This window comes from Ceratotherium simum, chromosome 22 (assembly GCF_057802395.1).
Source record: "Ceratotherium simum simum isolate JZ-2026a chromosome 22, ASM5780239v1, whole genome shotgun sequence".
In the NCBI taxonomy this organism is placed as follows: Eukaryota; Metazoa; Chordata; class Mammalia; order Perissodactyla; family Rhinocerotidae; genus Ceratotherium; species Ceratotherium simum.
The window spans coordinates 34,329,340-34,345,579 of record NC_141921.1 but is presented as its reverse complement, the minus strand read 5'-3'; the positions used below and the strand labels follow the sequence as shown (position 1 = coordinate 34,345,579).

The following is a 16,240-nucleotide window of genomic DNA, read 5'->3' as shown; positions in this document are numbered from 1 at the left end:
GGAGACAGAGACAGAGAGAGAGATGGAGACAGAGACACAAAGATGGAGACAGAGATACAGAGATGGAGACAGAGACACAGAGAGACAGAGATAGAGACACAGAGATGGATGGAGACAGAGACACAGAGATGGAGACAGAGATACAGAGAGATAGAGACAGAAACATAGAGAGGGAGACAGAGACACAGAGAGATGGAGACAGAGACAGCAAGGGAGTTGGACAGAACCAAAGGGAGAGACAGATTCATGCAGAGAGAGACAGACAGACAGAGAGGGCAAACGACAGAGAGACACAGAGAGAGATGGAGACAGAGACACAGAGAGGAAGTTGGGAGGAGAAAGAGAGAGAGAACAGGCGTGACAAAGGCAGAAAGGAGAGAGGGAAAGACAGAGAGACATAGAGGCAGAGATGGCAAGCCAAAGAGACAGAGGGAGAAATCACAGAATGAGACAGGGGAGGAGGCACAGACGAGACAGAGTCACAAAGAATAGGAAAGAGCCAGCCCAAGGCAGGGGAGGAAGGGAGCAGGAGAGACAGGAGTGGGAAAGACAAAGAGACAGGTCAGAAGATGGAAAGAAACTGGGTGAGGGGAGGTGGGCAGTGGTCCCAGGGAGGGGGAGGCAGAGGGTGTCAGGGAGGGGTACTGGCACATGGGAGGGGGTGTGGGACAGGGCTGGGACAGAGCCAAGGGGAGCCACAACCCTGCCCGAGGGAAGAGGAGAGAGGAGGGGCCACCTCAGGGGCTACATTCCAGGGGCTGGGGCTGGACCAGGGCCAGGCATGGCCCCATCATGGTCAGGATGGCCCTTGCTTACCAGTGCAGGGAGGGCACTGCCCTTGGGCAAGGCTGAAGCAGGCACAGTGAGACCCACCTGCTGCCTCCTGGGCTGAGATTCAGTCCAGCTGCCTGGACCTGCCCCAAGCGCAGCAGGCCAGTGCCAGGGCTTGGCCTGGAGTGTCTAAGGCCCTGCACCTTCCCACAGATCAGCCCCACTCACAAGGCCCTGCTCTCAGGACCTCCCAGTGGCTGCTTTTCATCCTCCCCTTCCCCCACCTCTGGCCTCTCCTGCCCTCACAGCTGCTTCTCATGGGAGGAGGTGGGCCAGCAAGGACAGCTCAGAGCAGGCAGAGCTGTCGCAGCGGGCAGCCCCGCGGGAAGGGCCACAGATGTTTCCAAATGGACAGGGCGGACTGGACTAGGTCCTCAGCGGGCAGGCCTGGCTTGGCAAGAGGCAGCTCCCAGGGACCCATCAGTACAGGCCATGCTGGGGTGTGGGGTGTGTGCATGAGGCCCATCTGACACCCACTCCCAGGCCCCACCCAGCGTGCAGGCATCCTATAGCCCTGCAGAGACTACATGTGGAAAAGCTTCAGGCGATGTCTGAGTCCCAGGTGCTGGGAAGTCACAGTCAGGACCACGCCACCCAGTGGCCAACCCTCCCGTCTGCACTGGCCCAGGCAGGACTCCACCCTCTGGCATTTGGATGCCTTGGATACGCCAGCCAAAGGGAGGTGACCCCACCCCAGGCAGACTGGCCCCAGGCCTGCCAGGTGGGCAGCACTGAATGCAGTAGGGCCGCCCAGTGGACACCCTGAGCCGAGCTCCATCCTTGGCCCTGATCACAGAGGGCCCAGGTGTTGGCTCACAGAGAGGGCAGCAGGTACCCTATGCAGCTGCTGGGACTTGTCACTGGGCAGTTCTTTCTCTACCCAGAATCCCAGGGTGGGAAGAAACAGGGACTCTGAGCCCCCGACCCAGCACTGGGCCAGCACCTGCTCTGGCTGTGTGCTTCAAGTGCTGGCAGAGTGGGCAGCTGACAGGGGCCTGATTCCTCTCTCTCCACAAAGCCCAGCCCTCCTTCCCCAACCCAGGAGCTCTTGGCTTCCCAGCAGGTGACACAGCCTAAGGCAGGGTTCCCTCCCAGGTCCAGGGTGAGGCTAACTCCACCCCCTATCAGCTCTGTTGGCCTGCCCCAATGCCCTATGCCACAAGGCCCCTCTGTCTGCCTGTCCCGGCTGGGGTCCCCAGCTCTGCAGCAGTCACCCCGAGGAGGACTCTGGGGAAGGACTCCACAGCTGAGCCGCCCTGGGAGGTGAGAATTTGGCTCTGAATGCTGAGCCGCTGGCTTTCAGTCCCCATCAGAACCGGGCACTTCCTGCCACAGGGGGGCATAGAACCTGGCCGTCCCCAACTTCGCAGGGACCTGCCAACCAATGCACACAACCGTCACTCAGCAGGTACGAGACCACCCCCATGGCAGGCCCAAGGAGCCCTCAAGGCCCTCAGCCCAGGAGATGGGGCCTCTGTGGCTAGGAAGACCTGTTCTGAGACTTCCCCAGGGGACAGGATGGGGGACTGCAGGATGCCCGCAGCAACTTACCCATCTGGAAGTCCCCGCTGCCCAGGTCCCCACTTCCCAGGCCGTCTGCAAGCAAAAGAGAGACTTATTCAGCAGCAAGAAATATTTGTTGAGCACCTACTGGGTGTCAGGCACTGTTCTGGGCACCTGGCACATAGTGGGGAAGGTCATGAATACATGAAACTGTTACTTCCTCTCCATGCTGAGGGAGGGAGGGCCTGTAGAAGTTTCCTTGGAAGCCTCCATCAGAGAGGGTGTGGACCAAGGACAGCTGGGGTGGGAGGGGCGACGCAGATGGGCCCCTCTGTGAGGACAGGAGGAGGCGAGAGAGGCAGTCATCGCCCTCTACTGTGCACTCCCCACCACCTTCCTCGCTGGTCCTGATCCCCTTGCACTGTGAGGAGAGTGCCGCCGCAGAGGAGCAGCCACCAGCCCAGGGTCACACGGGTTATAAGTGGAGGACCAGGGCTCAGGACGCATACAGCTCCTAGCCCATCTCTTGAGATGCCACGTTGGGCAAGTTTCCTGGGGCCTCTTTAAGTCCTAGTGGGAAGAACACCAACTCCACCCCTCACCCCCTCCACTCCTGGCCACCAGAACCCTCTGCTCACCTCCAGAGACATCGTCAGCCAGCAAGTCCTCGTCGTCAGAAAGGTCTGAATAGTTCCAGCCAGCCCGGCCCGCCGTAACCATCTCTGCGTCCTCGGGCAGAGACAAGCCATCGTATGCCCTCAGCCCGTGGATCACCTGTGGGAGACCACACAGCCAAATGTGTCACACTCTCCAGCTCCTGTCAAGCCCAGGGCCCCTCTCCTCACTTCAGTGGGGACCCAGAGTCCCACCCCAAAGCCCTCCAGTGGTTAAGTCAGACGTGGTTTGGCTAAGAGAGTCAGGCTGGGGCTGTACCACTGTTTTTGACTCAGATTCCCCAAATCCCATTAGCCCCTGGAGGCCTCAGAGCCCAGCCCTGCAAATTCACCAAGTCTGAATGAATCCTCAAATAAACAGATGATAAAATTAAAATCACTTTGATAAGTGATGGCTCTTCTTCCTTTGGAGAAGGCGAGGTATATCCAGGACATGAGTAGTGGACAGGGGACAAAGGCAGGTAATGGGGGACTGGGGCCAGCAAAGATGGGGGCCATGGGCAGGTAGCCAGGGTCAGCAGGGATGGGGGACAGAGGCAGAAATCGAGGGTGAGGGGCTGGCCCGGTGGCGCAAGCAGTTAAGTGCGCGTGCTCCACTGCGGTGGCCCGGGGTTCGCCAGTTCGGATCCCGGGCGCACACCGACGCACCGCTTGTTAAGCCATGCTGTCGCGGTGTCCCATATAAAGTAGAGGAAGATGGGCACGGAGGCTAGCCCAGGGCCAGTCTTCCTCAGCAAAAAAAGAGGAGGATTGGCATTGGATGTTAGCTCAGGGCTTGTCCTCCTCATCAAAAAAAAAAAGAAAGATATCGAGGGTGAGTCAGTGGAAGCTGTTGTCTCCAACAGCAGCACCCCCCAAACCCAGGCCATCTTGGCCACATCTTTCTGTCTCACTCTGGCCTCCAAATCTCCAGGCCACAGGGAACACATTCCAGTTGGAGAAGGAGTTCTGGCCCTGGTGGCCACACTGGTAGGCTCCTTTGCACACCCAGAGGCAAGGGGTGGAGCCCAGCAGCTGGGCTGAATGGGGGCAGGACAGGCGTGGTGTCAACTCCACATGACCTCAGGCTGACACTGAGCCCAGCACAAGCTCCACGTCTGGGCTCCGTTCCACAGAGGGGCTGCTGAGACCCTGCGCCCTGCAGGCCAGAGCAGAAGGGCCCCCGCAGCCATAACACCTGCCTTTCTCTGGTGTGAGTATGGACAATAATGCCTCTTCCCCCGAGACAAGATTGAGATGTTTCCAAAGGAGTTTTACCAGATAACTTGGAGGAAAACAAACCCTGCAGAGCCCAAGGGAACCCCAGAGGCCCCAAGCACAAGTGTGCGTGGATTTGCTGTGACCCCATAACGCATGTCCAGATGGCCTGGCACGAGCATCTCAGGCCTTGCGCTGGCCTCAGCCCTATCTGGGGAGCCCAGCCCAGCCAGAAGGAAATGGTCTCACTTGTGAAAACCAAACCCAGCCCTCACTGGCTAGACAAGGTGGTGGCAACAGGAAAGAGGCCAAGGAGGAGGGAAAAAACGAAGAGACGGCCAGGCCCTCTCCCTCCCCACCCCCCAACTTCACGCAGTCCATGTCCCTGGAGCCTCTGGCCTTTTCTCACGCTGGTCTCTCCTCTCCGCTGGAATGCCCTTCCTCCTTTTGTTTATCTGGCCAACTCCAATTTTGTCCTCCAAAATTCAGCTCAACATCACCTCCTCTAATTACTCAGTAATAAAAAGGAACAAACTACGGCAACATGGATGAATCTCACACATTATGCTGAGTGGAAGAAGTCAGACACCAGATCCCGTACTATATGACTCCATTCAAATGAAATTCTAGGAGAGAAAGTCTAATCCATAGTGACAGAAAGATCAGTAGTGGCCTGGGACCAGGGGTGGGGTGGGGCCGACCGGGAAGGGGCACAAGGGAACCTTCTGGAGTGACGGTTCCCTGGGCATACATTTTCATTTTCATTATTTCATTTTCATTATTGAACTGCACACTCAAAATGGGTATGTTCTCTTCTTTGTAATTTATACCTCAATAAAGAGGACCAATAAGAAAATCTCCCCTGGGAGACTCTGTCCTGACTCCTTGCCCTTTATAGTCCCCTCTGCCCCCAGGCTGGGGTCTGGGCCCTCCGGGCTCACATCGCCTGTACCTCCACTGGAATGACAGCACCTGAAGGCAGGGCCTGGGATTAATTCACTTCCACCTTCTCAGCACCCTGTGTTCAATAAATACTTGAATGAATGAATGAATGGACAAAAATGTCATCACCTATTAATTCTAGCTGCTTCCTGAAGGTGCTTTGGAGGCACTACCCACCCTCACGCAGTCTCTATGGGTCTCCCTTCCTAGGCTGGGAGCTCCCTGGGGGCAGGGGCTGGCTGCCATTTCATCATCTTTGTGTCTGCACTGCCCACATCTTATCCCCTGCTATGGCCTAACACCCCTTCCCCCCACAATCCACAGGCAAATCCCTCCTCCTGTTCCTTCTCCTCTCCCCGCCCTCTCCCTCTGGACAAGTGGCCATCCCTGGCCTGTCCTGGGTGGCCAGTGGACTTCTGGGCCGTGCCCATGAACTTTGCATCCAGGAGTGAGCTTTAGAACCTCCAGCCGCTGGTGAGCAATACAGACTCTTGGGCCCCTTCTCAGAGCCACTGAGTCAGGCTCTCCCCACCCCGGCAGGAGGGTTAGAGTTGTGCATGCTCAGGGGATTCTGACACTCGCTGGTTAAAAACCACAAGACCAGTCCCCTACCAGGGATTCTCCCTCCTCCCCGTGGGGAGGGTAGAGGGCAATGTTCCTACTCGGTGGGGGGTGGGTTCTGAACAGGCCCTGATTGACCTAAGGGGAGCGTGAGGCTAGGGCTGGTGCAGGGGCACTGACACTGGGCAGAGGAGGTTAGAGAGGTAGGCTTGGATCCCCCCCACCCGGGGAAGGCTCTCTCTCTGTGTCATTGCCACACCCTCCCCCTTCCCATGTGAGCAAGGCCATGGAGGGCGGGCATGGGGCAGAGATTCCTGGCACCCCCTAGACATCAGACTGCTGTCTGGAAAGGAAAACCCTGGTGGTGAGCAAGGTCCAAAGCTTCTCCGGGAGAGAGAAGCCAGGCGGGGCTTGGGACCGGACAGGAAATAGCAAAGTGAGATTCAACTTGGAAAAAATGCCAGGAACACACATCTGCAGGGAGAGGGGAGAGAGAATCCAGAGCATGTCGGGGCCTGGACAGAAGCCCCCTACCCCCGGGACCCGAGGGAATGGGCCCTTCCACGTGCCAGCCTGCCCTTGCTTACAGCCCCCTCCCCAGGACCCCAGGCTCCGGGGTCAGATCAGGGCCTGCAGCAAGGGACGAGCCAGCAAGAGCAGAGGCTTCATTTGTGAAAAGCTGAAGATCAAAAGGTTCTAACAGCTGTATTTCACATCTGGGAGGGGAGACGGAGCCAGACGGGAAAGCGGCTCCCAGAAAGAGCCCAAAGGAGCCTGAGACTTGACCAGAGAAGGGAACTTGGACTCCGACCTGGAAAGTCCAGGATCTACTTGGGGAATAAAGGAAGCTAACATTTATTGAGCATTTACTATGCACCAGGCACTGTTTCCAGGACTTTTATAAGTGTTAACCCAGTTATGGGTGTTAAACAGCCCACTGTAAAGATGGGGAAATGGAGCTGAGTCAGGTCACCCGCTTGAAGATCTGGCACATGGCAGAGCTGGGATTTGTCCTTGGTGGTCCGGCTCCGCTGGCTAAGCTTTCACCACCGTGCCATACCACCTCTGTAACCAGGGCCGTGGTAGGAGCCAGAACTAACTGAGGTCACTGAGAGTCACCCCCACAAAGTCTCTCCACCACACTTCATTTCACGGTTCACAGAGCCTTTCCTCAGCCTCAGTGTCAACTGACCCCAACAATGACCCCCTGAGGTGGCTAAGCAGGTGTGAAGGGCTCCCTTTCACAGAGGAGGGAGCAGGGCCCCAGAGAGTAACTTGCCCAAGACCACAGGTGAGCGGCTGGCAGACTCAGACTGACACAGGACCTCCGGGATCGCTACCCCACACCCCCTGCTGACCAGGAAAGGAGGTAAGGCTGGGCTGGGCCTCCAGGCTGGCCACGAGGCCTAAGCAGAGGGCAGAGCCGGGAAGCCCAGGGCTGGCCAGTCTCCATCCCCAACCCAACCAGCTCCCAGGATGGCCCACAGGATGCCCAAGCTGGCAGCGGGCTGGGTCCATGCAGCGGGTGCCTAAGGTCCCAAGGAGGGCCATCAGCGGCTCCAAGGTCAAAGGTAGAAATAGAACCCAGGTTTCCTGCCCTCCAGCCCGTCTCCGGCTGTGAGGGAGCCCGACTTCCTCCCAGAGGAACCCAGTACTTCAGGCAGGCATTTGGAGCCGGATGGCAGGGCCAGAAAGGAGGGGTCCAGAGGGCAGACCTGGGACAGAGAGGAAGGAGTCAAGCAGAGAGGGGGATTTTCCAGACCCCGCAGGTTCCTGGTGGGGGGAGGGGGCAACTGACTCATACAAGCCAAGGACAAAGGGCTATTCCAAGACTGAGAACAGTTGCTTGGGGGGGGTACAGGCAGGGCGGCCCCTCAGTGGGCAGCCACTCCCTCAACACAGGCAGTGGAGGGGGTGGGGGGGTGGGCAGAGACTTCTCGGAGGCACCCGTTCTCTGAGACTGGGCTGTCTCCAGGCCCTCCTGGAGAGGACGAGGGCACGCATGGAGCTCCAGGTCCAAGTTCCACAGAAGCCCTTGGGGACAACAGACAGAAGCTGGACCCTCCTCTCCTGGCCTGCGTGAGATACAGAGGGAGCCAAGGATGGCTGGGAAGAAGTGTGGAGGTGAAAGGCCAACCATAGAGAAGGGTACAGGGTGCCCTGGTTTGGGGTGCAGGGAAAAGTACAGTACAGATATAGGATGTAGGGTTTGGGTTTGTTTTGTGTGTGTGTGAGGAGATCAGCCCTGTGTTAACATCTGCCAATCCTCCTCTTTTTTCGCTGAGGAAGGCTAACATCCGTGCCCATCTTCCTCCACTTTATACGGGACGCCGCCACAGCATGGCTTGCCAAGCAGTGCGTCGGTGTGCAGGGTTTGGGGTTGTTAAGTGGGCATCGTGGGTCTTGCACAGGTTACGTGTGTAGATAAGAATTTCTGGTGCTGCGAAAATGAAAGGAAGATGGCGGCACAGTGAAGAGATGGCAAGAACGGTCAGACTCCACTGAGGGCTTTCTCCAGGCCAGGCCCTGTCCTACACGGCGTGGACCTCCCCGATTCATCCCCACGGCAACCCACGGCTGGCACTACAGGGCCACTCTCCCTCATCTGTAGTAAGGGAAAGCCAAAGGGCTCTGAACACCAAGAGTGTTTTTTTAAAGATTTTATTTATTTATTCATTTTTTTCCCCCCGAAGCCCCAGTAGATAGTTGTATGTCATAGGTTCACATCCTTCTAGTTGCTGTACGTGGGACTCGGCCTCGGGTTGGACGGAGAAGTGGTGGCTTGGGGCGTGCCTGGGATCCGAACCCGGGCCGCCAGCATCAGAGCGCGCGCACTTAACCGCTAAGCCACGGAGCCGGCCCAAGAGTGTTTTTTTAAATGAGTTTACAGCAAGCTGATGTGATGCCAAGTCCTGACCTGAAGCGATGTGCAGCTATTAATAGCTTATTCACTCCACGTAGGGTGAACAGTCACACGTTTTGCTGCAGCAACATTATGTGTTTGATTACGGGGTGTTGCCCCAGACTGTACTGAGGATGTCACATCACAGCTGGCAAGTGCTCAAGTCACCTTTCTCAGTTTGAAAACTCGTGAAGTCCAAAACATGCCTGACTCCAAAGGTTTCAATTAAGGGACTGTGAGCTTGTATGGTTATTTCCATTTTGCAGATGAGGAAACTGAGGCTCAGAGAGGGTCATCTGTGTAAATGGCATTAAAGCAGGTAAGGCATTCAGCGTGGTGCCTCATATACAGTAAGTGCTCAATAAGCGTTAGAATTAGTATCATCCAGGGGGTACAGGGTAGAGGTGAGGGGATGAGAGGTGGCGAGGTGATGCACGGGGGAGTGGGGTGTGGGCTCAGGCCTAGGGTCACCTCCTGGTCTGGGATGAATGGCGGGGGTCTGGCTCTGCCGCCCAGGCCCTGGGCTGGCTGGACGGTGGGGTCCTGGCTGGGGGTGACAACCAAGCTTGGTTCCAAGGCTCAAGTTGCTCTGCTCTGAGGCTGACCAGGGCCTCAGAGGCTTCTCCAGAGACATTCTTCACATGCCTTGGGCAGCCCCATCCATCTCCCGCCATGGCCCAGGCCTGGGGCTAAGCCCCGCACTGGCCCCACAGCTGGGCAGGAAGGTCTGAGCACTGCAGTCCCCAGGGAGGCTGCAGCTGCCCAGGGCAAGGCTCCAGGCATCTAGGCTAGAGTGAGCTCACCCCATCAAAATCCAGAGACGGTGCGGGGGCGGGGCACAAAGGAGCTCCTGCTGCCCACCTGCCTCCTGCCAGCACAGACTCTGTCTCAGCGCCCCCTCCTCTGTCCACGGCAGAGGAACCAGCAGATGCTGTCACCCATAGCCTCCTACTCTCCAGGGAGGGACGCAAACCCAGATAATGTCCCCTTCCCATGCTGCTATGATGAAGGCTCCCAGGTAATCCCACAAGTGCTCTCCCCACTCTGCTCCAACCCAGGCCCCAGATGCAGGGTCAAGGTGCCCTGCCCCACCCCCAGGCCGCCCGGTGCCCTGTCCATGGGCAGCAGACGGCAAAGGGGAAGGAATCTGTCAGGGCAGCACTTTGCTGTGCAAACTGCCAGGGGTGGGAGATCCCGACACAAAGGCCTTTAATCCCCTGGCAGGCCGAGAGGGGCGCCGGGCCGGAAAGGAGGTGGCCGCCGCCTCAACTGGCATGCCTGCACTGCCCGTGCCACTCGGGAGGCCTGCCAGCTTCCCACACTCAGGCTCCCAAGGTGGCAGGACCTTGGCCAGCCAGTCGGCCAGGAAGAACAATGATCCTCAAAAGAAGGAGAATGGCCGAGACTCATCAAGCTGCAGGTGCAGAGATACGGTCTTTACAAGGCTCGTCTCATACAAACCCACACCCCCATGAGACAGATACTGGTGGCTGCCCCATTTTACAGATAAGGAAAGAGGCTCAGAGAAGTGAAGTCACCTGCCCAAGGTCACACAGCTAAGACAAGAGGAATCCGGTCTGAAAGCAGGGCCCCCTCTCCTGTACTCTGCTAGCTTGGACGCACAGCAGCTAGCAGGCTCCTGCTTCTGACCCCTGCCCTCTGCAAGCGCATTCCAAGGCCTGGGACCTGGAAAGGCTGCATTCCAGCCAGAGCCCTGCGGAAGCACTGAGGGCCTGTCAGGCAGGGCCTTCAACAGAGACCAAGGGAGCGGGAAGCTGGGGTCTGGGGTTTCTCATCCCAGCTCTGCCCCAAACTCACCATGTGGCCTTGGACAATCTCCTTGACACCCTTCCCTTTTAGCAAACTACAGGCAGTCCCTACTCTCTGTGCTAGACTTCCACACCAGCCATCACCATCAATGCGAAGGATGGCACCAAGAGGGCAGTGATTTCATCTGTTTTGATCGCTGCTGCATCTTCAGAACAGAAAACACATACTAGGTGCTCAACTAATATCTGCTGACACACTGACAGACTGAATGAATGAATGAATGAACTTGCCCAACAACCTCGAGATAGGAATTAGCCCATCTGAAAGAAGAAGAAAGTGAAATTCAGAATGAGAAAGTAAGGACTTGCCCAAGATCACACAGCTGGAAAGTACCTTCCCCATCGATAATATCGAGCAATAACACCTCATTCCAAAGGAAGGAGGGGAGTGAATCACACAGTTCCTGAAATCCATCCTAGCACACTCCGCCTTTAGATAACAATCTCTCCAGGTCTTAGTTCCCTCAGTGAGAAAATGGTACAGAAAGTCCTGCTCTGTTTGCTCCCTTCCTGAGGCTGTTTGGAGAGGCACGTGGAATGAGGGGTGACCTGCTTTGAGAAGCATGGCTGGAGAACTCTGAATCTGTCCAGGCCTTTCCCAGGTGGACCCGACATGCTCTCTGCCTTGGAGGCCCTATGATGTGGCTGGGGCGGGCACTGGAAAGGGTCTGCTACCACCACGGCTAAGCAGAGCACTGTATCCCCCAGTCTCAGAGAGATGCGCCCGGTGGGGCAGAGGGCGGACTCTGCTCAGACACCCCCGCTTCCAGGCCGTCTCGGCCACTTTCTAGCTGGGCGGCCTCAGCGTCCTCATCTGTAAAAAAAAGGTCATCAACCAGACCTGCCCCACAAGGTTCAATTCAAGTCACTTTGACCCTTACTTCTCAAGGACGTACCACGTGCTGGGCCCTGGGGATAAAACTGGGCAGGAGACAGTCACAGAGCTCTGTGCTCCTGGGGGAGACAGACCATCACACCGCGTGATGACAACACAGTGCGTGGAGAGCTCTCCAGAGGAAGGATGGGGGTCTGGGAGAGCCCAGAGGAGGGACCCCTCACCTAGCGAGGCAGCGTGGGGGTGGGAGGAAGGTTTCCCAGGGGAAAGGACAATTCAACTGCGTGTGAAAGATGATTTCCCTAGGTAGGGTGGAGAAGGGAGAGAGAGTGCACCAGGCGAAGAAAGGGCATGCGCCGAGGCCCAGAGGTGGGAGAGTGCATGGCACAGTCGAGGGACTAGAAGAAGTTTGGTGCGGTGGGACACAGTGTGCAGGTGGCAAAGGACCAAAGGGGACCAGCCCCAGATGGGCTTTTCCATTTAAAGAGCAGTGCCCCTTGGCTGTGCTGTGGTCACGTGCTGGTCACAGAGCCCAATTCTCCCAGTCCCCCCAGAGTCCCTGCACTCTCCTCCTGCCCCAGACACCCCAAGAATGGGCCTCCTTTGGCGCTGTGTGTACCGCCTGCCAGCTTACAGGGAGGAAGCAGGAAGCCACCGGGAAATGCCCCTGCCCCACCCATGTGCCAGGTGCCGCCAAGGCAGTGGGGGTGGCCAAGCGGGAACAGCTTCCGGGCTGGGCCGCCCAGGAGGAAGGTCCCCGGGGGCTGAATATTATCCGCCAGGCACTGCTGGTGCCAACAGTGCCTGCGGTGTTCACGTGCCTGCCTCCTGCCCGGCTTGGTTCTCAGATTCTCTGGCTCCCAGGTGGCCCTGCTGCTGTGGAGCACTGGGGTGTCTGTGGGCCATCAAGGCCACACCAACCTGGTCGGGTCTGCCCATGCCCTCCAAGGTCACTGACCACAGATTTCACGAATGAATCCCCTCACACAGTGCCAGGCCTGTGGGAGGACGGGGGGAGTGCTCCATACATTTTTGTTGACGTGAGACACCACTTACAACAATGACCACTTCCTCAACCTACCAGGTTAGGCCTTTCCATTGCTCGACTCATCAAAGGATTAGAAGAAAAGCCTTTCTTACGGCCAACCAGGTCTGGTGCGACCTACCCACACACAGCTCTCCAACCTCAGCTCCTACTGTGCTATCCCCGCTCCCTGACACATTCATCTCATTAGACCTCAAACACACCAACCCCCTCCCACCTCAGGACCTTTGTACTTGCTGTGTCCCCTGCTGGGGACACTGCCCCCAGATATGCTCACTCCTTCTCTTCCTCTAGTTTCTGCTCAAATGTCACTTTTATAGAGACCCACCCTGACCACATCCCAGGTCCAGAATCTGTCACCTCCCTTACCCTGTTTCATCGCCCCACACCACCTATACTCTACCCTATATTTACATGTTCATCTGTTTATCATCTCTCTCCTCCACTACATCAGCTCCACAAAGGCAGGGACTTTGTCCATTTTGCCCACGGCTGTATCCCCAGCACCTAAAACTACCTGGCACACAGTAGATGCTCAATTGTTTGTTAAATTAATTAATGAATGGGGTTTACACATGAAGAGACTGAGGCTCAGAAAGGTGACTGGCCCATAGTCACAGAGTTGGAACAGCCAAGACTTGAAGCAGACCCCTGGTTCCAAACCAGGATTACCTGAGCCCTCCCCCTGCCATCTCTGACACCTGGGGCTTTCCAGCCAGGAGGCCCATCTCTGGGGGTATAAGAAGCTGCCTGTGGTCACTGAGGAGGGACATGCCCGCTGCCCAGACCAGCATCCCAGGGAGTGGGCGGGGGTCTTGGAGGCACGCAAGGCCACGGCTCCAGCTCCCGGGCCTTACGCAAGGCAGCCAGGCAGCCAGACGGCCAGGCCTCGGTCACTCCTCTCCTGCTTGCTCCCGTGGGCATCAGCAACAGGAAAAAACAGGCTGAACAGCTGCAGCCAAGGAGGCCCGCTCCCCCCGTGTCCCAGCGCTTTCCTCATCTGCTTCCTGGAGGGGGAGGAAGGGACAGGCAGGGCCGAGCCCGTGGTTGAAGATAGGCCTGTGGACAACAGAGCTGGGAATAAGAGGAAGTGCCCCCTGCCCCCTTTCCTCATGACTAATGTCCACTTCAGGGCACAGTAACTCTGGACAGGAGTGCAGACAAATACTTCTGGGAAAGGCTGGTTACACAAAGCTGAGCTGGTTTCCTCAGTCCTAAATGTCTTGAATACCAAGATAAGGGAAGGGGGCAACTATTTAGCGTTTCCCAAACTTGCTTAACTTGGAACCCTTTCTTCAATGCAGAGCTCATGGGGCTAGGGTTCCACAGAACACAGTTTGGGAACACCCACTCTGAACGTACACTGTTCCCTCAGCTAGCTGCCGACTAGCTCTCCCTCAGTAACGCTTTACACTTAAGATATGACCCACCACCACCACAGGGGTTTTAAAAGGGGGTTCTTGAAGACAGAAAAGCCCCAAGGCCCCATGGAATGAAGTGCTGATGGAGGAAAAGCAGGCCGGGTGACAGGCTAGTTGGTGGCACGAGGGGTGTGTTCTCTCCTCAGGGTGAAACCCTGTCAGTCTGAGCAAACCCGGACAGGAGCTGCCCCTTCTCTCCTTGGCTGCCAGGCAGCCCTCTCAGGGGATGAGTCCCATCAGAGAGTGAGGGTGGCCCAGCGCCCGGTCCCTCCTGGTCCCCTAGGACCTGCACAAGGTCCAAAGGTACCTGGTCCCGGAGAGGGAAGGAGCTGAGCATTCTCAGGGAGAGTTCACTGCTGGGTGCAGAGACTGGGACTGGAGACGGCTGGGGCCTGGGGCGAGGGGACGGAGGAGGGGCTGGTCCTCTCCCAGGCAGCAGGGGCCTTGAGGGACTGAGATCAGCAAGTCCCCTCCCCTCCCTGGGCCTCAGGCTCCCTCTGCCAAATGATGAAGCAGGCCCAGATCACTGGTTTCCAGTCTGTCCTCAGCAGCCTTGGGATTCACTTTAGAGAGGGGGTGAGGGGGGTAGGGAGGGGGAAGGTAGGGTTTGGGCCCCTTCCCCCAAATACTTGCTTCAAGAAAAACAAATCCACCTCAGGGGGCAAGCCAGGTGGCACAGTGGTTGGGTTCGTGTGCTCCGCTACAGTGGCCCAGGGTTCAAATCCTAGGTGTGGACCTATACACTGCTCAACAAGCCACGCTGTGGCAGCATCCCACATATAAAATAGAGGAGATTGGCACAGATGTTAGCTCAGGGACAATCTTCCTCACCAAAAAAAACAACAAAAAAGAAAACAAATCCACCTTTTTCCATTTTATATTTTGACCTTCTGTATAATATGTGGTTCAGTCCCTGGTTAGCTGTGAGGCTGTGAGCAAGTCACTTCACCTCTCTATGCCTCTGTTTCCCCATCTGTAAAATGGACATGGTGAAATGGGCATGGTGATTCATATTAATAGTATCTACCCTGTAGGGTTGTTGTGAGGATTAAATAAAAATCTAAAATGCTACAAATAGCACTAGCACGTGGTGAATGTTCTATAAGTGTTTGCTGTTATTTTTCAAAATATTATAGTATTTAATCAAAATACTATTATTTTGATTGAAATAAGGGTTTCACTCCTTAATAATAAGTTTGAAAGCTCTCAACTTAGATGATCCCAAAGGTTCCTTCTGGCATTAACATTTCAGGACATTGAAATCCTGAAATGTTCGGATTCTAAAATTCTAGGCTGTGATTCCCACCAGCGAAGAGGGTGGGGCTCAAGAGGGCATTACAAGCCGGAATCAAGCCAGAAGGATCAGACTGCCGGGAACTGACCAGCAAAGGGTTATCATTATCATCATCATCATTTATGTATTTATACCTCCCCTCACCACCCTGCTCCAGAAAGACTCAAAGCAGCTTACAAAGATGCACACATAACAGCAAGAGAAAATGAACTAAATCTACATAAGAAAAACTCGGGTACGGTAGACGGTAGACACACAGAGCCTGGAGTGAGGCAAGCAGACAGAAAGCACAGGCTGAATTCTGGAGGTCTGGGAAAGCGACAACTCATTTGGCTCTGAGCTCTCCAGTGGCCAATGAGATGAAGGAAACCTGACCAGTCCCTAGATTCCACATCCCATGAGGTAAAAACAAACCCGTTGCTTAGAAGAAGCACAACTATTCCTGATACTGAGAGCAGGGAACATCCCGAGGGAAAAGGTTTGTCTGGCACCCTTCTTTGACTTGCCAGTGGGGCTGGCAACCCCTCAGAGTCCACTGACCATGACCTTCTGAGGCTGAAGCCAGGGGCAGAGGCCACAGCGATCAAAGACCCAGGAGGCTGGAATGGCGGTCCAGGAGCGCCCCCAGCATCCTCAGTCTGGACAGGATTACCCATCCCTCCCCAAGCCTGAACACAGCCAGAGCCCAAAATAGCCAGAGCAGGAGAGGCTGCCAGGAGGCCCTGGGCAGGGGACCTGGGTAGGCCGCCCACTGTGGAGGGTCCAGTGGGCCAATGCACACACATCCCTGGCGCACAAAGGGGCACCTTCACTTGGGCACGTGGCCCTCCCTGGGAGTCCCCCACCCACCAGGCTCCCCCCTCAGCGGCACGTTGCTCACGCAGAATCCAGGGAGCTGCTCCACCCTTCCCACAAGACGGGCCTTCCTGCAGGAGCCAAATGGAAAAGTCTTCGCAGAAATACCGCCCCTGCCACAGAGGGAAGAGCACGAAGACCTCCCCCTGCCCCCAACCTCCAAGATCAGCCTCACTCAGGATCCTCCTGGGCCCCCCAGCTGCAGGCCAAGACAATAGGGGCTATTCTGGGCTTCATGGGGTATTTAAAGCTCTGGCCGGGCCTCAACCCCAGGGAACAAGAGGCCTTGACCTCGGCAAGACCTTCCTGAAATTGTTGCTGCCCAGACTGTGGTGGCTTCGTCCAATACTC

At 56.5% G+C, this 16,240-nt stretch overlaps 1 protein-coding gene across 7 annotated transcripts in view; it reads right to left on the bottom strand.

Moving 5' to 3' along the window:
* The window catches only part of HSPG2 (heparan sulfate proteoglycan 2), a 101,454-nt gene that overhangs the window by 63,971 nt on the left and 21,243 nt on the right, over positions 1 to 16,240 (bottom strand). For all 7 annotated transcript variants that reach the window (XM_087446610.1, XM_087446614.1, XM_087446611.1 and 4 more), the window contains exons 2-3: positions 2,973 to 3,108; positions 2,383 to 2,427 (exon numbers count right to left, since the gene is read on the bottom strand). In XM_087446610.1, coding sequence (XP_087302736.1) covers positions 2,383 to 2,427; positions 2,973 to 3,108 — 181 coding nt within the window. The remainder of the gene's footprint in view (positions 1 to 2,382; positions 2,428 to 2,972; positions 3,109 to 16,240) is intronic.